We start from the raw sequence: 25,411 nt of genomic DNA on the forward strand, positions 1-25,411 counted from the left end.
TCTTCAGTGGTACAAAAGTTATTCCTCTAATAATATGACAGCAAATCAACAATCTTGGTATTACGTTTGTATGAGAATTGCGAGGGCACCCGGACTCTTAAGTCTTATTTTATGTAGCTATAGAAGCTTAAATACAGGTTGTTAGGGTGAACACTGTTCATGTTCGTAATCATGCGGAATTTCCGGCGCGGAACTTCGGCATAGTGTGTTTAGACACGGTGTTCACCCTAAAAACCTGTATATTAGGGTAAAACTAAAGTTTGTCATAAAGAAAGCTTTGGACTTTCTTTTAAGCATGTACTTTGCATATATTTGGTTATGACAAAACAAATATCCAAATTTATACTTCTCTGTAGTAAATAATCAAGGCACATGGAAGCGGTGCGCAGGCCAAGTTCCAGCAGTCTTCAACCAATCAGAGAAGATGTTGTTGTCGGGCGCTTAAACCGAACAATCAGTGATTTTTTCGATAATAACTAACGATTCGTTTCGCAATTTTCGCGAAAACACTACCTTTTGTCAATAAGGTTGAAAAATGTAATCACCATTGTCTAATTATCCGTGTTTTTGCGAAGTCCCTAGAATTTTCGCGATAATTCGATTTATCAAATCATCCTACGACATATAATATAATGCATAAGCTTCATATTGTCAGATTTGTGTTATTTAAAAATGTTATATTAGATAATATATACAAAACAGTTTGGTTCTATAAAAATCTTGTTATATTTGTAATTTTTGAAATAAATGGTAATTTAATTATCTTATTGATAAGTTTGAAATTGTTTCCAGTCGGATTTGAAAAACTGTCAGCAGAAGCTAGTAGCCCAGCTCGTGAGTCTTCTCCGTGAGAACCTCGGGCCACCTGCTCGGAGGCTGCTCGCGAGATGCCTGGCCACCCTCTTCTCAGTTGGAGATACTTTCCTCCTCTTCGACACTGTCAACAAGTGCAATGATATCATCAAACTGAAAGATGACTCTCCTTCCTATTTGCCGACAAGACTGTAAGTTGAAGTTTCACTATTAAGGCTCAATTTACACCGCCGCGGGCTGGAACGGAATGGAAGCGTCATTTCACGGGAATTGGCACCGGAGAATTCTCAAGAATTCCGCGGAGGACGCGCGTACAATTTTTTGGCTCTATTTAATTTGTGTGATATACTGTTGTACTGTTGATATAAAGTTCAGTGTGTTATGTACAGTTTCGTTGCAAAAAGCCGCTTCCATTCCATTCCGGTGTAAATTGAGCCTTAGGGGACCCTAAATCCACAGATTTACGTAAGAGGGTTAGGGAAGGATCGTACCAAATGGGAACCAAATGTATCCTACTGTAATACTAAATCAAAATTATTGTGACATGTGTTTTACGTGTATGGAACCTTAGTAATCTGTAGTTGAAGGTCAAATGTTTTCTAAGAACCTTCTCGATCCAATTACCTTGCACTTATAATTGCATTAGAGATTAAGATTTGTTTGTCGCGGTCTACACAAGATGTCACGTGTTTTTCTTGATGACGTAGGCTTGGGAACATAATACCATAAAGTTAATATACCTAGCGGAATAGAGCAACAATCTCGAGCGTCAAACGAAACTGAAATTGGTTTTCATCTGTGTGAAAAATATGTGTACGACTACGTATACATTTACACAAGCATGATTGAACATGAATTCTATGAGATTATTGTCAACGTGCGGCATGTGCCGACTGGATGTCCAAAAAAGAGTGCTGCTGTCATGTATCACACGTCTCTTTTTATCACGCAGTGTTACTGATAGTGACATCTCTCTTGCTCAGGCCTTTGTTTCTCTATTCTGCTAGGTATATTAACTTTATGCATAATACCATAGACAGGAAAATACGAAAATGAGTTTTACAAGAGTTTTATAAATTATTAGATATTTATTAGTTCCTAATTAAGAATCTTTTTTATGCTTTGCAAAAAAAATGATAGTTCTAGAAAATATATGGTTGAAAGAATTTCCGAACAAGGAAATTTCAGAACAAGTAAAATAAAAGAAAAGAAAACAACCTAGGGTGAAATTACTATTGATTGGACAGTACTAGTCATTGGACAGAGCATAAAAACACAATATTTATTACGGTTGCTTTTAAAACTACCTGTTTTTCTTTAAAATCAGGTGTTCTATTACTTTAAAAATAGGTAGTTTTTAAAGCAACCATAATAAATACTTATTGTGTTTTTGTGCTTTGTCCAATGACTGGTCAGTACCAGTCCAATCACTAGTCATTTACCTTATTAAGTATAGTGCAACATATCTGGTTCATTTTAAGTATAAAAAAAATGATTTCATCATCCCATTTATTTTCCTCTATTTGACTGCGAGAAATAAAATAAGATCTAAATCGGCTATGTGCGAGTCGGACTCTCGCACAAAGAGTTCCGTACCATTTAAAAGAAATAAAAAGTGGCATGCTCGTTTTCATACAAATGGAGGGACATGCGGTATCTATCTTGATCTATGTCTATGGTTCCTACACTACAAAAATGTTAATAGTTCTGTACGATTTGTCCAGTGCTGCCATCTGCTGTCTGGGCAGCATGTACGAGAAGCTGGGCCGGATGATGGGCAGATCATACGAGGAGACGGTCACCACACTGGTGCGATCCATGAAGAGTGCGGAATCCCAGACGCGGCTGGAGATCATGAATACGTTGGGGAAGGTAATTTTAAACCTTAATGGGCTGTTTCACCACTTACTGATAACTGCCCGATAGGTTATCCACAACTTATCTTATCTGACAGATACTCTATATTCCGTCTATCAGTTAAGTTGTAGCCTATCCAGCACTTATCAGTGAGTAGTGAAACAGGCCCTAAAACTTGTAAGCTGTAGTGAACTAAACCGCGCACAAACCTGTAGGCTTACTACGAAACTGTTTTGAGACTCAAACAATCGGACGAGAATGCGTCCTGCTCTAACACCGTCATTTCACGTTTGTTAGAGTAGGACGCCATTCTCGTCCGATTGTTTGAGTCTCAAAACAGTTTCATGGTACAAGGCCTGAATCGTGCTATAGAAGTGAAATCGACGTGACATGTAATAAATAATAATAGTATTATTCATGAAGCCCCAAGTGGCCACATCCGGCCGCGACAACAATAGATAAGCTATTGTGTCTCGTTTTTCCGCGATCGAAAGGTTATAAAGATAAAACCGACTTCAAAATTGTACGTAATTGAGAAGTATAATTCCCTATCTCGAAAACTACTGAACCGATTTTGATGAAACTTGCAGTATTCCCTAAGTTGAACCATACCTAGCACAACAAAAAAAGAATTATTCAAATCAGACTTGTAGTTCCGGAGATATGCGAACACAAACATAAAAACATACGTACATAAACACATACATAAATAAATACATACATACATACATACACTTTTGAAATTTGGCACATTTGTTCAGATGCTGATGTAGACTAACATAATATACAGTTCTACAAAATATATTACATACATACGCGTCGAATTGATCACCTCCTTTTTTGAGTCTTCCTTTGTGGCCGCCACTCATACTCCCAAATTCTGCTTTTTTAAAAATGTATTTAAAGGCGTTAAAATATCTCGCTGCAGTAATCCAATACTGTCGCTTGGTTCATCTAATAGGTGCAAAAGGGGCTTTTACCGTTTACATTTTCTACACCGAATTGTGCAGCAAAATATAATTTAGTTTCGCGCCCGCAAACCGCCAGTGTGATAAAATCGAGACGAGAAGACTATGGCCCTATAAGTCTTTTTATTTATTTATTTATATATATATAGCTATAATTCCACTTAGCAGTGCAGACTGTTCCTGATCTTTTTCTTGATTGTTTATTTGTTCCATTGCTACATGGCCCCATTCTGGGTTAAAGCCTCCTCCATTTCTTTCCACCTGTCTCTGTCTTTAGCAGTCTGCATCCAGCTTTTCCCTGCTATTTTTGTGATGTCATCTGCCCATATTTTCTTGGGCCTTCCTATATTCCTTTTGCCTTTTGGGCTCTGCCATTTATTTGCAAGGTAAGTCCACCTGTTATCATCAATATCACTGTATCGGGAAAGTAGTTCAGACTCCAGCCCAAGTCCATTTCTGTTTTAAGCAAAAAAGCAGTTTATCCTTTATCTTTGATTTCACGCGAATATCTGCGTTTCTAATTCTTTGTATCTTTCTCAGTTTCAGCATGCTACGTTCCATTGGCATGTGTACATGTGTTTACTTTCTCTGTAAGCTCCCATGTCTGGCTAGCATAAGTAAGACTAGGAAGAATGCATGAATCCATTATAGTCTTCTTTATGTTAAGGCTATAGTCTCCCTTTAAGATTTCTTTCTGTGCCCAGAATTTTTTCTATGCTATACTGATATATACATAAGAATACTATAATGTAGTATAAGTCTTTACAAAACAGTAAATACTTCAAACAATAACCTTACCAAGTTACCGCATAACTGATATTTTAGATATGTATCGGCATGGGCACTGCGGCTGGTACGTCTTTGCGAGAAGTGTCCCGGGCTGCCAAGACGTCTTTACTCAACGAGCGCACCAGCTCTGTGCGGGCAGCGGCTGCCAACGTGTTGAGACACATGCTGCCGCTGCTGAAGCTGACTCCTGCTGACGTGGACGCTATAGCGGCAGCGTGCTTGCGGGCTGCCCACCCCAGTGACTACAACTTGAGGTACTTAAATTATATACAAGGTGACTAATGCTGAGAGCCAGTCCACACGGCGCGTTGCGTCAGCGTTGCGTCGACGCAGCGCTGACGCGACGCGCTGTGTGGACTGGCTCTAACGTGGACGCTATAGCGGCAGCGTGCTTGCGGGCTGCACACCACAGTGAACATAACTTGAGGTATCAATCCCTGTCTTCTAAGTTTCAAGAAGCATAGGTCTTGATTCACGCCGCAAGATTACAATTTATTTAACGGGCAAATGGCCCATCACACATTCCCATCACTGCAACTCCTGTGTCGCCAGGATCAACAGTGGTAACCAACCACGAAAACCCTTTGATATGATCTCAGGGATGCCCGAGGGACAACAATCTGTCTTGGGACCCGCAACGAAATTAATCACAAGAAAGGTAGGAGGAGTAGGAGAAATCTAATTTACCTCCCCAAGCAAAGCGGGAGACAGCTTGCCGCAAGATTACAAGGAAATATATTATGTAAATGACACTGCGACCGCGCAGCTATTTAAATAAACCTTACGTAACCAGAGACCATGCCGTAACATAATTTTTTGCTTGTAATCTCGAGGTGTAGCGACAATCCGCGCGTTCGGGCCGCCGCATATAAATCCAGCCTGAGTTACGGGCTTCAAAATATAAGATCTGAAATGAAGCCAATAGGAATTGAAGAGGAAACCCCACGTAATGCCACGTCAATTCGATTTCAGATCATGGCAACACTCAAAAGTACATTTTAAAACTAATCGTACTTATTATGTTTAATTTTATGTACAAAAAATGTCACAAATGCTGTTCTGTTGGTGAGTCTATAAAAATAAATAAATTATCAGAATAAAATTAAAAATGGGTTGTTATATTGACAGGTGTGCAGTAGCAGAGTTATTAGGTGCACTGATGGCGGCCACTCAAGCGGAGGAAACCAATAATATCAACAGCAAGAGCAAAGTCGGATTTCAAGCAGGTAAGCTTATTACTTTTCTCATTAAGAGTTTTAAAGTTAACGCAGTAATTCTTATACCGATGATTATATTTTTGAGAGTCATTTAGAAGAAAAAAAAATAGAACGCAAACCAATGAGGGTGTTTGATATTCTATTTGCCACCAGGTGCCGCTAGGCGCTGTGTAGGCTTAGGGTCTATACTCTATGACAGGCATGTTGTGACATATTATGACAGCAGTTTGACACGATAGACCCTAAGAGCCAGTCCACACGGCGCGTTGCGTCGACGCAGCACCGCCGTTGCGTTGTTTTACATACAAATAACCAAAGTGTTCACACGGCGCGCTGCGTCGTCGCAACGCACACATGACGGATAGCAGCCCCCGAGACGAAGCGGGAGGGGGTGTTTACGTCAAAACTGTATCGTAATAACGCTGCGATGACGCAGCGCCCGTGTGGCCGGCTATGCGTCAAACGGCAGCGCTGCGTCGATGCAACGCGCCGTGTGGACTGGCTCTAAGGCTACATAGCGGCACCTGGTGGCAAATACAATATCGAATTTAAATTTTTTTTTTTCAGTTCAACAAAACAAGAAGGAAACGACCAAGAACATAATATCGCTGGAGGAGGCTCTCAACATACTGATGGGGGCGTTTCTTAGGGGCGGTACTTCGTTTCTTAAGGGCGAAATTATAAAGTCGGGCTCCGGAGTCAACAGGGAGGTCCGGGTGTGCGTTACTTATGTGAGTTTTTTTGTTACTTTTATGCATACTAATATTATAAATATTATGTCTTCTGCGTTTGTAATATTATTACTAGATGATAAGCCAAAATTCGTTTATCGACAGGAACCGTACATTTTTCCAAACAGGCCCTAAATATTGCAATATTAACATTGAAAATTTTCTCAGGCGTACGTGATATTCGTTCAGAACATGGGCGGGGTGTGGTTAGAGCGAAACATGACAACATTCCTCACCCACGTGCTGGATCTAGTGGCCAACCCCAAAGCGGCCAGCTCGCATGTAGATGCTGTTTACTCCAGGTAAATGGTTCGAAAACGACCTCTGTGGCTCAATGGTTGAGCGAGTGGCGGCTCAAGCCGGGGGACGCGGGTTCGAATCCCGCCGACGGGACAAAAAGTTTTCAATGCTCCTGGGTCATGGACGTGTATTGTGTACGAGGGCTGCTATTTATGTATCCGGAACTGGCCACTTACAAGAACAATATTTAAAAAGTAATTACAACATTTGAAAATAGAACTCTTTGGTTGAAGAATACATTTTGTTTCATGTGACTGTCAATTATTTTTCCATTGTGGCGTCATTTTGAAAATTGCGTGTCTTCATTTGCCATGGATTTAACGCGTGAACATTTTCGTGCAATGATTTACTACGATTTTCGGCGTGGGCTAAATCAACAACAGTGCTTTATTCAACTCACCGCAACTTTTGGAGATGAAGCACCATCAAAAACCACTGTTTATCACTGGTACAGTGAGTTTAATCGTGGGCGGTCTATGCTCACGGATGAAAATAAAGAAGGTCGCCCAAAAACATCTGTTGTCCCACAAAATATAGATGCTGTGCGGGAACTAATAATGCGTGATCGTCATGTTACATATCGTGAGATAGAGGCGTCCTTAGGCATAAGTATGACGAGCATACATAATTACACGAACATTTGGCTGTAAAAAAAATATGTTCGCGTTGGATTCCGCACAACTTGACAATCGATCAAAAACGGGCTCGTGTCGATTGGTGCAAAAAAATGATAAAAAAATACAACCGTGGTACGTCAAAAGCCGTTTATAATATCTACACAGGTGATGAATCTTGGATCTATGCATATGACCCCGAAACTAAACAACAGTCAACGGTGTGGGTGTTCCAAGATGAGCCGAAACCAACAAAAGTTACTCGTGCAAAAAGTACTTTGAAGCAAATGGTCGTCTGTTTTTTTGGAATTAATGGACATGTGGCTACAGTGCCATTAGAGAATCGTAAAACGGTTAATTCTGAATGGTATACGATCATTTGTTTACCAGAAGTCTTTGAAGAAATAAGAAAGGACAACCGACAACGCAGAATCATATTACATCACGACAATGCTAGCTGTCACACCTCAGCTGAAACAACTCAGTTTTTGGAGGGTCAAAAGATCGAATTGACTGGTCATCCGCCGTACAGCCCTGATTTGGCACCTAACGATTTCTTTTTATTTCCATACGCGAAGAACAAATTACGTGGTCAACGTTTTTCGAGCCGCGAAGAGGCTGTTGATGCGTTCAAAATGCACGTTTTGGAGATACCTCAATCAGAATGGAAAAAGTGCTATGAAAATTGGTTCCAGCGTATGCAAAAGTGTGTCGATAATAAAACCATATTAAATGATATATGTTTGTTTCTTTTTTTAATTCCGGATACATAAATAGCAGCCCTCGTATGATATAATAAAAATCTTAAATAATATATGTGATAACGACGGGAGAGGTGGACTGTATACGAAGATGAAAATTATACACTCGAACTGCAACGACAACTGTATTCTCCAGAGTCTCGGCGAATTGTGTAACAAAAATATAAAATGTCAATAAGCAAAGAATATGACATAGAAAACTAAACATTTCAAAATAGTTAAAAAGTGTAAAACACTTATCTATCCAGCCAGTCGCCAACAATATGTATAGTATAAAAGTATTAAATATATTTCCGTTGTCTGGTACCCGTAACACAAGTCAGGTACTTAACACGGGGCCAGACTGACGTGGTGTGAAGCGTCCGTAGATATTATTATATTATGTCTTTCAGGAAGTGTATAAACTACATCCTCCGCAACACTTTAGGCCGGATGTTGGGTGAGAAGGCGCAGGCGGCGGCTTGCAGGGAGATCATACACATCGTCGCACGACAGATGAACACTATTGACTTTAACCCCGAAAACGCCAAGGACTGTAATCAGGTTAGATATTTCCATATTACATACTACAGTGTGGAACGGTAACTCATACATTTAGCCGATCAAAAATGACCCCAGGTTCAGTCATAAACACATAGCTGGGCCAACGAAAACTACGAGTATGTGTCGAACACAAATTTGACAACCAACAGCTGGTTTTCATTTTCGTTAATTGTGGCTAGTGTCATTGAAATCCTAGCTGTTTTATTTAACTAGTAAAATAATCTTGTTTATTTTGGCGAAAGATAGTGTAATGATGTATTAATTACTAAGTTGGATTTTCGTTTATTTTTGTAACGAAGTTCCTTATCGCGCGTTGACAGAAAAAATTAAGACGAAAAGTTGTAGCGACACTTTTTGCCATAGTTGTAAGCCGTGCTTGAGCGCGTGTTTCTTTCTCTGTCTCTCTCTGTCTCTCTCAAAGCAAGCAAATTATTTTCGTTTCGTTTTTCTATTTCGCATTTGAATAGTTCTTTTTTGTTGAGTGTATACAGGTTTTTTTGTACATAAGAAGTAATAAACTGGAACTTCGTTCCATCCAGGTGTCCCTTGACACCTCTTAAGTTTTTTTTATCTCTGTAGCGTATGTGCTGTCGACAAAAGATCATTCAACACAATCTATAGCCAAAATAACGTGTGTGAGACGAGCACAATGTAAAGTTTGTGTTCTACATAACCTTTTATTGGAACGAAGTTTCTTATCGCGCGTTGCGAAAGAAAACTAGACGGAACGACACTTGACCTCGACACTTTTTATAGTACCTGCGAAGTAGGTTGAGTGGTACTTAGTATTCCTGTGCGTCAACTAGATGGCGTTTTTGAAAATAAACAACGATATCCCCCGGACGTTTAAGGTGAATAGTAAAGCAAAATGCGTTTTAGACGTCTTTTTGGCGATATTTTACAGCTAAATTACAGATCGGGAAATACAGAAGTTTTGTGTAATTAGAAAGTGTATCTTGAAATATATTGTCGTGAACGATATTTTTGGTGATCTTTATTCAGTTATCAGAAAATATATTTTTAAATCGCGTAAGATGTATATTTTAGGATGGGTTTTTTTTTGGTTTAGCTAATCCGTTTATAATGAATCTTTGCATACATGTTTCTTTATTTTTTATCTTGTTGATCGCGAACCATTTGCGATAAACAGTATTGCAAAATAAAAGTTTTATCATCAAACTCTTTAGTGCCTACTGTAAATCAAACTCCACTAGTAAATGTAGTAAAGCATTTGCTCATAAAATTTAACAGGCGTAAATTAGTTACAGAATGCGTCGTTGTCAACTCGAGATATGTACAACGGAGCGCGGCGTTGCCGTTCCGCGCACACGGCACAAGCAGTGCGTGCTCTTCTTTTGATTAGTCTCACTTTGACAATTTACCGGCTTTAAGTTTTAACAGTTTGCACTTTTCGATTTTGAAAAAAGTGAAAAATAATATTATGATCATGTGATCATCAGATGCATTTACAACAGTCTATTATTTATCGGAAATTGTAATGTAAATTGTTACGTAAATGTACCTATAGCATACAGAATAGTTTATCACAGAGACTTCAAACAATTATTTTTTACTGTTACACTATTATACCTACATAACTATAGGATGTTTAAAAAATGTTTGCCATACATGGAGATAATATGCCATAGCTTCAGGGAAGGTTCAGTATTGTTAAAGGAAGCCGTAAAATTTTAAAAAAATACTTTTAATGAACTTTTTAGGGTTCTGTAGTCAACAAGGAACCCTTATAATTTCGGTCTGTCCGTCTGTCTGTCTGTCTGTCCGCAGTCTTGCTCAAAGACTATAGGACTTACAAAGCTGTAATTTGGCATTAAGACCGAGCTCCCTTTTTTTGCTGTGTTTTCTAATAAGTATTACGATCCCGGAAGACGATGAAACACAAATGAAATTGAGATTTATTTAATGATTGTATATTTATCTGATACTTGCCTAACGGAAAACACGATTCACTTATTTTGACTCTATAGTTTCATTTTTCGAAATTATGAATTTTTCTGGGTTTTTCAACAAATATCTGTTACACTTATTGAGTTACTATCATTCAATAACTTGCACTACTACAATCACACACTATATAAAAGATTAACTAAAGGAAATATTAGAATTGTATTTAATTTTTAAGTAATCAATAATCATCAAAAACATTTTTGGGACTAGCGAAATTTACTTTCGTGCTATAATGCGCCGGACCGTTGTTACGCGATATTGTTCACTATTAGCTACAGCGCAAAATACATTCCATCATCATTTAATATACCTTCATGTGTATACGCATCAGACAATGCATTGATTTTCAAATTGTTTTTATTCACAAAATTTTTATTTTTGTAATCCTGTAGGATCCAAGGTAGGATAGTTGAAATTGATGCAACCGAAGGACAAAATTTAGAAGAGTCATTACATCAGATTAATGATAACACGGATTCAAATGTCCAGTAAGAAATATTATTATTATTCGAGGGTATAGTGCTAAAACCCAATAAGTGTAAAAAAATCGAAAAATGCTTTTTTAATCCATCTTGATCACTTTTTTGCGCTCTTTCTAGTGGTGTAATCAAATAAGCAGAATTCACAGTGAAAAGAAAGTTAGTCGAGGTAAAAACCCAATAAATTGCGCTTGTTTAGCCATGACTGAAAAACTAAAACACTATATAGCCTATTAACTTTCTAAGTCCTTTTTTTAATTGAAGCTAAAACCGCAAAAAATGATTTATCTGTATTTAGTATTTATATTTTTCAATTACAATTACTTAAAGGCATATGATAATAACCATTATTCGTATTTATTGGATTTTAGTTTAAGTTAAATAAATAGGACAACACACAAACCAAAAATACTAAAACCAAATAAAAATATTTGTCGGCTTTTACTGTTTAATTATATTACGAAATTAACAGTTAATATTTAGTTATACGGTTTATGCTCGCTTCGTCAATCGACTTTCTTTAAATCTTGTTTGAGGAAGAACCCAATAAATCGGTTTGATCTACAACTTCAAGTACCTACGTATACACGCGCAGCGTGTGTTGACACTTGACAGTAATTTGCAACGAGCATCGTACACGGCGGGCACGTTACGCGCGAATATTTCTTAAAAGTATTGTGCTTAGTGCTGATTTATTTGTTTCAAACATAAGATGGGTGATCGAGGAAGAAGACTAGTGCAGCTAGCCTGCAATACACAACAAATAACAGGTAAATTTACACTTTATTTAGTACTTTCATTTAATTTTCGTTTGTAATGAAATGAAACTAACCTAAGTTTTAATTGTTTAGCTCTTTTACGAATCATACTTGCAAAACAGTAATGAATGTAATGTAATCAATATCGCAAAATAATTGTAGTATAATTTATAAATAGTTTTGGTTTGATATTAATATTATGTACCTAAAAGTTCTGACAATAATTACTGTGAGCGAGTCTCGCCGCTGTTTCATTCTTTGCGCTATCAAAGAAGCGAGATAGCAAGACGAGTATCGCGGTTTGGCCTGACTAATTGGTTTTTACCACAAACACTTATTTACATTTTAAGATTTAAAATCAACTGTATTAATTGAATAGGATTTTCTTAATGAATGATAATTAATTAAAAAATCTATTTTTAGATATTGGCGCTGATGATAATGTAATGGAACTGCCTCCGGAGAAATTACGTGAAAATAGTAGCATGCAAGATGTTACTGGTAAGATAAGTAAAAGCATTTTTTGTAGATAAGTATGAAGTATCCACTTCTTTATTTTTTTAAGATGCAGACAACAGTTTAAATTGAATTGGATTTTCTTATTAAATAATTTATTAAAAAATACATTTTTATGATTTTTAGATATTGGCGCTGATGATAATGTAATGGAACTGCCTGCGGAGAACTTACGTCAAAATAGTAGCATGCAGGATGTTACTGGTAAGTTAACAAGCATTTTTTTGTAAGTTTGTAGTATGAAATATCAACTTTTTTTATTATTTTTTAAGATTTACTCAACAGTTTTGAATTGAATTGGATATCAGTGTCTTTTTACTGTTTTGTTTTATTTAATTATTTATTAAAACTTCTTTTTTTAGATACTGACTGGAATGATAAAATGGAACTGTCTACGGAGATTTTATGTCGAAATAATAGTATACAAGATGTTACTGGTAAGTTATCTTCAAGTAATTTATTTTTTGGAAGTTTGTAGGTAGTTATATAAATATTTTTTATTAATTTTTTATTTTTAATTTCAGACATAGCTGGGCCCTCCACGTCCTTAAATGATGTTGATATCATTTCAAATAGCTCATCAGATCTGGATCTTGCGCAACTGGATATGGTTTTTAATAGCAAAAACTGTTTATTTGGCAGCGACTATTCAGATATAGATCCCACTTACGTGCCGGATTCGGATGAACACATTCAAAATGATTCCGCATCTGAAGGCAATGTGATCATTCCTGAGTCTCAAGATATGGAAAATTCTGGCAATGAAGCTGATAAGGAATGCGTTATGCTAATTCTTGAGAATCTTTTGGACAGAGTTTGGTTATCCGTCAAACCCTTAACGCGACGAAAGAGAGCTCAGCCTAAAGAGTGGAAACGTAATATAAATAAGCTTAGGAAGGCTGAGGGGTTATCGTATACTACAAACGGTGTTACTAGACCTGCCAAAGTGCCTAAGTCCATAGAATGTGCTAAATGCTCATTTAAATGTACTGAAAAGTTTTCTTTTGAAGAACGAAATAATTTGTGTCGTCATTATTACAGTTTATACTTTATTTCTAAGAAAAACTTTATTCTTTCATGCCTAAAAATTCAGCCAGTAAAGACCAGAAAATTGCAGAAAACCTCCAATAAAAAAGATCGTATGACCAGCAAAAAATACTTTTTTAGAAAGAATCATGAAAATATTCAAGTCTGTCTGAATTTTTTCAAAGCAACCTTATGTATTAGTGTAGATGTTATTACTGACGCTGTAAACAAATCAGATTTACTTGGAGTTTATAATAGTGCTGATCAACGTGGAAAAAAAGAACCGCCTAATAAAACTAACCCGGAAGACATTGCATTTGTCCAACAACATATAGAATCTTTTCCTGTAATGGAGTCTCATTACTGTCGTAAAGATACCAAAAAAAGATATTTGGCTCCTGATGTAAAATCTATAAATAACATGTACAGATTATACCAAGAATTATGCAAAGATTCAGGTAGAGTAGCAGTTTCATCGTTTATGTATCGTAACGTATTTAATAAGTCGTACAATTTTAGCTTTTTCCAACCTAAAAAAGATCTTTGCAATATTTGCGTAAAATATGATAAAGCTGAGTCAAAAGAAGGTTTTGAAGAAGAATACCGGGAGCATTTACAACGTAAAAAAATATGTCAAGCAGAAAAAGATGCTGACAAAGTTCGCGCTAATACAGACGAGTCGTTTATGTCTATAACTATGGACTTACAGGCAGTATTACAGATACCAAGTGGAGGGGAAAGCATATTATATTACATGAGGAAGTTAGTGCTGTATAATTTCACTATTTATGAAGCAAAATTACCTAACAATGCATATTGTCTGTGTTGGAGCGAAGTAAATGGTAAAAAGGGTAGTTGTGAGATAGGTACGTGCCTTTATTACTTTTTATCAAAGGAATTGCCTCAATCCGTCAAAGAAATAAACATTTTTTCTGATACCTGCAGTGGGCAAAACAGGAATCAAAACATTTCAGCACTTTTGCTCTGGGCTGTCCAAAAAATTGACCACTTGAATATAATTGAACAGAAATTTTTGGAAAGTGGTCATACTCATATGGAGGTCGACTCTATGCATGCAGCTATTGAAACAGCGTCTAAAAATAAAACCATTAATAGCGTGAGTGAATGGAAGAACATTTTTACAGCCGCTAGGAAGAAGAGGTCGAAAATTGTCCCAAAAGAAGGGGTAAAGCAGACAATAGAGATTAATAATTATAAAGTCCGAGAATTTAAGTTCAATGAGATGTTAGACTTGAAAAGTCTAAGCGCTGCTATTATAAAAAACAAAAATAAAGATAACATGAATGAAACTGTAAACTGGCTAAAAATAAAAAGAATTAAATACATGAAAGGAGATTTAAAACTTTATTATAATTATGACATGTCTAATAATTTTCGAAGTATTGATATTTCGAAGAATTATATCAATACACCAAAAACCAGAGCAAAACGATATTCGAACCCGCCTTCAGTCAATTTACAAGAATTACCTGAACTAGAGCTTTTATATTCTACTCGTATTCCTATAAGTATCGCAAAAAAGAAGGATCTCATGAAAATGTGCGAAAAACTTATTATACCCGAAGAACTCCATGCGTGGATACGAGATATGAAGACACACAGCCAACAACCGGCTTTTGAGAGTGAGGAGGAGTAATAAATTCTGTTTTTTTGTTAAATTTCTTCTAAATAAATTGATTAAAATACAAAATATGTCCTATTTGATTAGGCTAAAACCCAATAAGTCGGTACCCTACCTAAGTTATATATTTTTTACAAAAAAATTAACCACTTTAGACACTTTAAAATATGTTTTTATTTTAAAAGAATGTATACGCTTTTATGACAAATATTAATTTTAATGTTTTTATTTTAATTAAATATGTATTTTTGTTCTTGAACCTTTAACATTGAACCTTTAACATTGAATATCTTGAAAGCAACAATTTCTCACTTATTGGGTTTTAGCACTATACCCTCGTAATATCTTTTAACGTAAATATTAATTATTGATTATATTAAAAACAAAAAGCCAGACTGGAGGGAGTAGTAGTATTTTTTTTTTATCAGCACAATCAGCTGCCAGAATTAGTGGATCCTAGATATCCGAGAAAAATACCTATTAGGGACCCACAGTATATAACAGAGACTGTTACAAGAAAAAATGAAAAAAGTCAGAAAAAAGAAAATTAGTCCCCCACCATTCAAGCCAACAAGCCCCATTGCCCAAAAGGAAAAAAAAAACAAAAATTCCTGTCCTGTCCAATATCCGGAAGTCCAATATTTTGGAGCAACCCCAGATGGCACTGTAGATGACGACACTATAGTAGAAATAAAGTGCCCAAAATGTTGTTACAATGTTGGTGTAGAAAAAGCCATAAATGATAAACAATTAACGTTTTATAAAAAAACCAAAGGCGGGTTACAAATAAATAAAAACCACGCATGGTTCTACCAAATACAGGGCCAGCTTCATGTAACCAGAAGCAAAAAATGCATTTTTGGTATATGATCTTCCAAAAACATTCCAGTTAAAACGGAAATAATCTATCGTGATGAGGAATTCTTGGAAACAAAAATGGAGAAAAAGCTGAAAGACTTCTATATGGATTGCACTTCTAATGGTTTTTATTTTTTTGTAATAAATAAAAACCACGCATGGTTCTACCAAATAAAGGGCCAGCTTCATGTAACCAGAAGCAAAAAATGCATTTTTGGTATATAGTCTGGCAAAAACTTTCCAGTTAAAACGGAAATAATCCATCGTGATGAGGAATTCTGGGAAACAAAAATGTAGAAAAAGCTGAAAGACTTCTATATCAGTGGCAAAAAATGAAACATTCATCTCCGCGTCTTCTCCCCTGAAACCTCTCCCACTCCAAATATCATGAAAATCGTTTGAGCCGTATTCGAGATACATATAATACGGGACATACATAAAATACGGGTTAAAAGGGGATAAAATAAAAAAGTATTCTATGTACATATTTATTTTATTTAATTAATTCGAAAAAAAAAACAAGTAGTCTCTGTTTATTATTACTCTGCCCACCTCTGCAAAATAAATTGCTAAATGCTAGATCTAGCGGAAATATTATGTAACTTACCGTAGCTTGGCAACCTACATTGATTCATAAACAGATGGCGCTCCGCGTCAAACGTCCAAGGTCATTTGCTTAGATATTCGTCTTAAATAAATTTGATTACAATTCCACAAATGTGTCGTTGTTAATATTCCTGGGCGTCAATAGATGGCGTATTTTTATTTTATTTTTTATGTTTACTTTCAGGAGACGCTGTTCAGTCAGCACCTGCTAGTGTGCGCACTGACAGAGGCGGGCGAGCTGTGCTTGCAGCTCGGCACCTCCGTTCAGAACCTCGTGTCGGACCAGTCCCTTAACATGATCGATACTATATTCATGGTAATTTATTTTATGTGCGTGTGGGATAATGCGTGGTGGCTACAAAGGAAGATCTTCCGACCGAGCGAGGTGTTATGCTCGGTCAGGCCGGAGCCCACGTGATACATTTCAGCTATCGTATATTTACCGACGCGCTGAGGAAACTTCGATAGCGCGATGCAGGAATGTTAGGCTAATTGTGGTTAACGCCACATGGGTAAGCAAGACAAAAAGTATACTGTAATTTTACCTTGGTATATTTTTCAGAAATTATCAAAAAATCATCATCTACTTTAGAACTGTGGCAGACCAATCACCGCCTCAGACCTATTACCATTTATTGTCTCTTTCCATTGCTGTAAATAAAATATGGTAGTCTAATTGCCGTGCGTGAGTGAAAAACCAGTAGCAATGTTCAGTTTCTGTATGTTCTTCGGCCGGACTACAGATTATGATGTTATATTTGTATTTACCGTTGTAGGTTTCACCCATCTAAAGTACTAAATTCGTTGATGCTAGAAAATCTTCACACCATTACTAACTTGTGACATAATATTACATAAGACGCATTAAGACCATCAACATAAATTCTATGTTTCTGTAGGTGCTGGAACATCCGTGCGCGGCCGCACGTCTCGCCGCAGCGGGTGCGGCGCGGCGGGCGTGCTCCGCGCTGCCCGCACTCACGACGCCGCTGATAGACCGCGCCGCAGACGCGCTAGATCGCGCCGCACCCACGCCGCACCGCGTCGCCGGTGCGTATACGTATACGTAAATATGTAAACGTACAAATTTTGATCAGAATCTCGGTACGCACAAATAAGGAAAACTGTTATGCGCTGCGTACGTTGATAGAAGTCGCCAGCTATTCACACAATTACGATTAATTACTTTCACAATATCATCTCAAAAGTAACACATAGCGTGTTCGACGTTGCCCGTTTTCATGACGCCGCTGATAGACCGCGCCGCAGACGCGTTAGACCGCGCCGCACCAACGCCGCACCACGTCGCCGGTGCGTATACGTATACGTGCAACCTTTGATCGGTATCATTGAACGCAGAAATGTTATGAATCGCTGTTTTATACCTGAGCCGATGTCGTTAGGTGAGTACCTAACGACATCAGGTATAAACTACAATTTACTACATTCACGATAAAACACACACACATGGGCGCTGCCCGCACCCGCCTGCTTATAGACCGCATCCATGCCGCACCGCGTCGCCGGAGCGTATACGTACAAACTTTGTTCCGACTTTTTTAAGCGTATAGGTGTTAAACAGCAATTACATATTGTTATTCATCGTGATCTTATCGCCATACACTACTATTACAAATGCCTACTTCATCGACTATTATAGTGATACTTATTTAACGTGTGATAGTTATAAAAATTCACATTTAAACGAAAGTTATGAAAACACAAAATTAACATTTTAAGAAAGTTTTGTGCAGCCGCACTTAATATAATCGACTTATATACCAGGTTACTCGGCTGCTCTCGCGGCCGTACTCGGCGCGGTGCGTCACTCGCCGCTCGGCGTGCCGCACGGGCGCGGCAAGATCGCGTTCAACGCGGCCGAGCAGCTGCTGCGGTCGGCCGGCCAGAGCAGCCGCCTCACCGCCGCGCGCACCGCCGCCGGCTGGCTCATCGTCGGCGCTATATGCACGCTGGGTGAGTGTGACGTCACTCACACGGGGCGCGGCAAGATCGCAAGTGTACACGAACAATATGACGTTATAACTCAGGATTGGAGCCCTATAGCTACATTACACCAACAAGACTCTAGCGTCTGAGGTTTTGTTAGTCCTTGTGAAAAAATCATGTCCTTTTTTAATTATTTTAAAGAATGAGAAATAACATGATATTAATCCAAGACTAAGCTTAACCTGACTGTCGCAGATTCGAGTACAATGGAGAGTTCGAATACAATGAATAACGTGTCATAAAAATTTGCCTGTAACGCTAGGAAGCTGCTTGGAACGTGACGAAATTCAATAGAAAATATTATCCCTATTAGTAGACCTTTTTCTTTGTAATGCCACCTTTTTTAAACTTTTTTTTATTGAAACTTTATCATTGTTTTACCCAGGTGTGCCGGTAGTGCGAGGGCTGCTGCCGCGCATGCTCCTGCTGTGGCGGAACAGTTTCCCGCGCTCCGCCAAGGAGCTCGAGTCGGAGAAAGCGCGCGGCGACGCTTTCACCTGGCAGGTTTGATATAACTCAGACTCTGCGTTCCACTTAGCGTTAAAAACGATCAAAACGCTCAAAATGCCTCCTATTTTGAGCGTTTTGATCGTTACGCTAAGTGGAACGCGGGGTTTATTGCGCTGGTGACTTTAAACATGGCACCATTACGAGTATTACTCAATTTTTATGATTATACTGATGTTTACCTGAAATGAAAGTTTCGATATTTAATTTGCTATCAAACCAAGTGGAGCTATGTAGCCGTAGGGTCCATCGTGTCAAACAGCTCTAATATGTCATGATATAGCTGTCATATTACGTCTGTTTTGGGAAATTATATTTTGGAAGCACACATTTGCAATAAAATATATGCGCGCGCTTTATTTTCAGGTTATAATTTTCATATTGGGTTAGTGCAGTGTTTCCCAAACTTGTCGGGACCGCGATCCATCTACAAGAAAGTTTAAAGGTCGCGGCCCACCTTGTGTCATGAAGACAAAAAAGCAGCGGTATGTTGCTGCCGCAGCATTTACCCGTTAATTATTTATTATTGTAGTTCACCATCATATCATTATCGTCAGCCTTACTTATTACAATTACGTTTGAGTTCGAATGCCCCGCCCCCGTCCCGCACGCACCCACGACGACGAACGAACTAGTAAAATGACAATCGAACGAGTACGACAATCGTCCTACAGTTCAGGGGCCCACCCAAAATCTACCCACGACCCACCGGTGGGTCGCGACCCACACTTTGGTAAATACTGGGTTAGTGATTAATAGCCTCAATATGACGTCATTTTAGATTAATGTATTTGTTATTTCAAAAACATTTTTTCTTCTCAGGTGACCCTAGAGGGTCGAGCTGGTGCCCTCTCCGCGCTACACAGCCTGCTGGTCCACTGTCCGTCACTAGTCAACGGCGACGACACCGCCAAACGCCTGGCACAACCGATAGAGGGCGCCATCGCTGTGTTGACCAAGTAATATTGCTATTTCTTTCATAGATCATATTTCACTTTCGCCTGTTTAAAGTGTCAAATACATAAAGGGAGATCGCAGACGGCACACTTTTTGTGTGATCGAGTCTCCGACGCATATACAGTCTGCATGGCGCGCCGACTGTATGTGAGCCGCAGACTCGATCGCACAAAAAGTGTGCCGTCTGCAATCTCCCAAATAGTTTGTGTCGCTGTGTGTCAACTGTCAAGTAAGCAGTTATAACTTTAGAATGTGTTCTTCAACAGTTATGAATCGATTGTAAGGGTGAAGCCAAACGAGCGTAATTTTTGAGTTGTGAGTCGCAGAAATTCTGCTGCATTCAGTTTTGTACAAAAGTCCTGTTTGATTCACACGAGCGTTATTTTGTGGGTCATGATTTGTATGAAAAGATATTTACGCGGCAGAAATTCTGCGACTCACGTCTCACAAAATTACGCTCATTTGGCATCACCCTAAAACAGGCCATTAACATCTGTGTCTCTACCTACAAAGTGGATCCATATAAGTCTTACATGTTATCTTATTGACAAGTCCAAACTCCTTATTTCTTTAACGAACGCAAACACGATATTTTCTTAGACAAGCATAATCGTCTATCTCTATCTTCCAGTCTTGATCACATCCTTTCTCAATCTCATGTGGTCTGTCGTCTCTTTCCCCCAGTCTCGGAGGCGTGGTCTTTCTTACTTTCTTAGACTTATCTGTTTCTATCTTCATTATGTCGCTCCTCCACTCTCATGTTGTCTCTTTCCCCCAGTCTCGGAGGCGTGGTCCGCAACTACGGGGGCTCACTCAAAGCGGGTGCGGCGCTGCTGCGTCTACGTCTGTACCGCGCGTGCGCCGCGCTCGCGGGCGCGGGCGCCGCCCCCCCGCCCGCTGCGCCGCTACTACGGTTACTGGCGGCTGAGCTGGCGGGCGCGGCCGACCAGAGCGGCGCTACTGTCGCTACAGGTATGACGTCACCATTGGCTAATATCATGCCGTAAAGCGTAAATTTTCATAGCTATGGAACAGCAAAAGTCCCTCATTTTATAACGTCATTTTGTAAAACTTATTGCTAGAGAGACTGCTGTTTGACATTCACGCTCTTCTGTCATTGCCATATTATATTATTTTTTGGGGTTGTAGGCGACGAACAATAATTATACAGTTCACTGATTACATATTAAATAATGCAGGTCTCCTGCGTACCGCCATGCATCCGCGAGACACCATCTTACTGGGAGAGGAGGGCTGGATCTACGATACGGATCACGCTGAAATTGAGGAGCAGGTATATTTTACATAAGTTATACTGTTGAAAAGTATACCTTTTCACAGCTTAGTTAGCAGTTTTGTTGGTTAAATAAATAAATAAATTGCTAATAATTAAATAATAATAATAATAATAATCAACTGTTATTTTAGTTGATATCGCCGCTAAGCGCAAGCGGCTCCGCGGCGCTGGAACACGACCCTTGCTGTCTGTACACGAACCTCGCCGGCGCGCAGCCGCTAGGTGTCGCCGTCATTGACGCCGCCGTCGCCCTCTTCCCGCAGGTGTTCTCGCGCGCCGCCAACAAGCACAGGCGAGTATACTCTCTAATATATATCGCCGCCAAGTGCGAGCGGTTCCGCGATAGCTATGAAACTCTAAAAAAATATTCCGTCCACAGACAACAAATGTTGGAACACTTCGTGGAATGCGTGAAGATGTCGAAGGGGGCGCGGCAGGAGGCGGTACAGATCAACGTGTACACCGCGCTGCTGCTAGCATTGAGGACGCTGGCGGAAGTCAAAAGCCCGCTCGGACAGGACGCAGTGAAAAACGCGGCCACGGAGATTGTCGTGGTAAGTTATATGTAAACGTGAATGTGTACGCACATGTGTACGCTTGCAGCACGCAAACACGCAAAACTTCATCACATTTATGCTCCATCACAATATGATCAAAGTGAAGACGCGGTGGAAAACGCGGCCACGGAGATTGTCGCAGAGTGATACGCACATGTGTACGCGTACGTACACGCAAACTTATATTTTTTTAATTCTGCCATACTCGCAAAACTTATGATTTTATGTCTGTAATGCTTACATTTCCTTCACCTTTTTAAACAAACCTGTAATTTGTAGCGAAATAGATATATTTAATGTAACCATTCACTCTTTGAAATCGTCATTACTTCAAAAATATGTAACTAAATAATATTATTGTTAACTAGCATTTAAATTTTTGTAAATGACTGTTAATGTACCTACCTATTGTTAATTTTTTGATGCATGCAGTGTTCACATCGAGAGGGCCAAACACTAATGTTATGTATTAAATTCATTCCTTTTTATGTTATCTGCAAAGTGTCTGGCAGGTTTTGTGAACCTTATTTAAAAAAAAAGCCCTTATAAAATAAAAACGCAAGCCAATTTTATTTAATTATAAACTTAATGGAAAAATTTTAAAGAGAACTTCAGAGATTCGGGATCTTGGTGTCTTGATGGACTCAAAACTAACGTTTGTTTCACATATCAATAAAATTCTTACTAAAGCCTACAAACAAATGGGATTTATTCTACGTGTTTCTAAGCCATTTAAAAATTTATTTACTTATAAAATATTGTATTATAGTTATGTTCGCAGTCACTTAGAGTTTGCTAGTACGGTGTGGTCTCCACAATTTCACTGTGAAAGAATAGAAACACTGCAGAAAAAAATTGTAAAGTGTCTAGAATTTAGAATGGGTAATGTTTATAGTAATTGCGAACTGTCAATTTCTAAATATAAAATACCTCATTTAGCCAAGCGTCGCATAGTTGGTGACGTTGTATATTTGTATAAAATAATTAATAATATTGTAGACACACCTGAGCTACTTAAAAATATTGAGTTTCGTGTGCCCCGGAGACAAGAAAGAATTGTAAGAAAAAGAAACCTGCTTAGCGTCCCACAATAACTCATTTTTAAGACGTTCTTGCAATAAGTATAATACCTATTTTGATGATCTAGATCTGTTTAATTGCTCTTTAAGCAAAATGAAACATGATGTAAAAGAAAAAAATGAAAGCCTAGTTTTGGATTAATATGTGTGTGTTGTAAGTTGTAACTTAGTCTTTTTAAACACAATATGTACTCATTTTCTTTTATGGAACTACAGGCTTATGCTTAAAATTAATGTACTAGTCTATTAGATTATTTTGTATTAAAAAACTGTTTGTTCCTGAATAAATTAAAAAAAAAATCTTTATTATTATTTCTTACTCTATCAAAGTAACGACAAATATTATTTTATTTAGGCGGGCCTCTCAGCGAACAGCGTAAACGTGCGCGCCGCGGCCGCAGCGTGTGCGGGACGTCTATGCGTGGCGGGCGTGGATATATCGGAGCGTGTACTACAGTTAGCGCGTACGGCGCCCCGCCCTGCACGCGCCGCCGCCGCCGCTGCAGTCGGCGCGGTGCAGCGTGCGCGCGGCACCGCGTCGTCCGCAGCGGCGCTGCCCGTGTTGCGAGCGTTGGCACAGGATAATACAGCTATTGAAGTACAGGTAAGAATAATGTTTGCTGTTTATGTGTAGTCGAAATAAATACATTTCACCATATAAACTATAACTGTGCAAAATTTCATTCACCTACGTTGAATTTTTTTAATTTCTGAAAATTTGTATAATGCATAGTATTTGGCTCACGTATTAGTTAATACAGATTAAAACATAATGCATACATTATGTTTTAATCTGTTTATTAATATGTGAGCCAAAAACTTTGTATCCTTTGACGAAAAATGGGGAAACGTAGGTGAATGAAATTTTGCACAGTTATAGTTTATATGGTGAAGGAGTGCATCGAGCTAATATTATTTGGAAATTATGCTTTTATCATGCTTTTTTTTTACAAATAAAACATTACACACACTACAACACACACACTAGGAAAAATAACAGATTTTTGAGTGACAAGCCTATACATACGAATTATACTCATATTTTATTTATGGTTGAAGTCTGTTGACAACAAGGTGACAAATTAAAAATGGATTATAGTTTTTTTTATTAAATCTTAGATACTATTAGACGATGCTTACACGGCCAGTCTGAGATCAGCTGAGTCCCAGAGACAAGAGTTGAAAAAAAGCCAATATCTTTGTACAAAATATAAGTAGTAGTCCTAATGTCGTTGAAACTAAGGTCGAATTTCGACCATTGGGCGATCTCTAGTTTCAACAAAAGCGCAAATGTAAATGCTGTTTGACGTTAGGTTCATTAAGCTACTTCTAAATGTTACTATATATTTATTTCACAATTATTATTCTATACGGTTGAACCAGTATTTTTTTATGTTTCTAGGTGTGGTCCGTCCACGCCCTCTCAGTGCTCGTGGACGCATCGGGTCCGATGTTCCGCAGCCACGTGGAGTCCACACTCAACCTGGCCCTCAAACTGCTGTTCACGTCGCCGCCGTGCCAGGATGATCTGCACCGCTGTATCGGCCGACTGCTAGCAGCGTTGATTACTGTCGTTGGCCCGGAGTTACAAGGTGAGTGCTGTCGATAAACTGACTTACCCAGGTGTTGCCACTTGGAGTCAACATTCAAACTGCTGTTCACGTTAACAAACGATATAACGGGATGACGTAAGGCGGGCCAGCTAGTTTTTAAATATCTTAATATCATAATAATATGTCCTATTTTGGGTTTAACTAAAAAAACGTTAACGCAGCGTGCAGCGGTGGCGCAGTGGGCCGTTTCGTGTGTGCGTGCGCGGCGCTGGCAGAGTGCGGGGGCGGCGCGCGCGCGGAGGCCATCGGCTGTCTCCAGCAGTTGCAGATGTTCGCGCCCGCACACCTCAACCTGCACACCCTGGTGCCGCAGTTATGTGTGAGTACACCTATACCTGCGTGTTCCACAGAACACAAAATTAAGGAGAAATGGAATCGATGTTTGTATGGGTGCCGATGTCGCCTGCTACGCTTCACACAACAATAATTGAGTAAATTCATAACAGTACACTAACACTTGAATCTCGTAGCCTCTGATTAGTTACAAAATATAATGCTTAGCCATGTTATGATTTGCATGCGACTGAGACTGATCTGCCAAGAAGCGACGCCCTCATAACATACCTCTTATTTCTAAAATCATGACCACTAAGGTAATAAGAATAATATTGGCAGAATTGAGGGATAAAGCGACAGATTTGCGTGGTCTAAATATGAAAAGAAAAGTTTTTTGTAATATTTATAACAATGGATCATAAATCAATCAACATTTCAGCGTGACCTCTCCAGCTCGTCGCTGGCGGTGCGTCGCGCGGCGCTGTGCTGTCTCCGGCAGCTGGTACAGAAGGAGGCGGCCGACGTGTGCGAGTACGCCGCGCTAGCCGCCGACCACGTGCCGCCGAAGCCGTACTGCGGTATGTAGATCAATCAGGCACGTGGCCTGTCCAGCCCGTCGCTGGCGGTGCGTCGTGCTGTCTCCGACAGTTAGTACAGAACGTGGTATAGTCA

General features: G+C 38.9%; 1 protein-coding gene across 3 annotated transcripts in view; it reads left to right on the top strand.

Moving 5' to 3' along the window:
* The window catches only part of LOC121735747 (HEAT repeat-containing protein 5B), a 55,603-nt gene that overhangs the window by 12,862 nt on the left and 17,330 nt on the right, over positions 1-25,411 (top strand). For all 3 annotated transcript variants that reach the window (XM_042126664.1, XM_042126663.1, XM_042126665.1), the window contains exons 3-22: positions 793-1,004; positions 2,538-2,685; positions 4,464-4,681; positions 5,556-5,653; positions 6,212-6,375; positions 6,544-6,677; positions 8,443-8,593; positions 16,631-16,762; positions 17,346-17,496; positions 18,232-18,420; positions 18,839-18,957; positions 19,783-19,919; positions 20,696-20,889; positions 21,117-21,211; positions 21,346-21,506; positions 21,594-21,768; positions 23,206-23,454; positions 24,253-24,442; positions 24,625-24,782; positions 25,179-25,317. In XM_042126664.1, coding sequence (XP_041982598.1) covers positions 793-1,004; positions 2,538-2,685; positions 4,464-4,681; positions 5,556-5,653; positions 6,212-6,375; positions 6,544-6,677; positions 8,443-8,593; positions 16,631-16,762; positions 17,346-17,496; positions 18,232-18,420; positions 18,839-18,957; positions 19,783-19,919; positions 20,696-20,889; positions 21,117-21,211; positions 21,346-21,506; positions 21,594-21,768; positions 23,206-23,454; positions 24,253-24,442; positions 24,625-24,782; positions 25,179-25,317 — 3,214 coding nt within the window. The remainder of the gene's footprint in view (positions 1-792; positions 1,005-2,537; positions 2,686-4,463; positions 4,682-5,555; positions 5,654-6,211; positions 6,376-6,543; positions 6,678-8,442; positions 8,594-16,630; positions 16,763-17,345; positions 17,497-18,231; positions 18,421-18,838; positions 18,958-19,782; positions 19,920-20,695; positions 20,890-21,116; positions 21,212-21,345; positions 21,507-21,593; positions 21,769-23,205; positions 23,455-24,252; positions 24,443-24,624; positions 24,783-25,178; positions 25,318-25,411) is intronic.

Source organism: Aricia agestis, chromosome 18 (assembly GCF_905147365.1).
Source record: "Aricia agestis chromosome 18, ilAriAges1.1, whole genome shotgun sequence".
In the NCBI taxonomy this organism is placed as follows: Eukaryota; Metazoa; Arthropoda; class Insecta; order Lepidoptera; family Lycaenidae; genus Aricia; species Aricia agestis.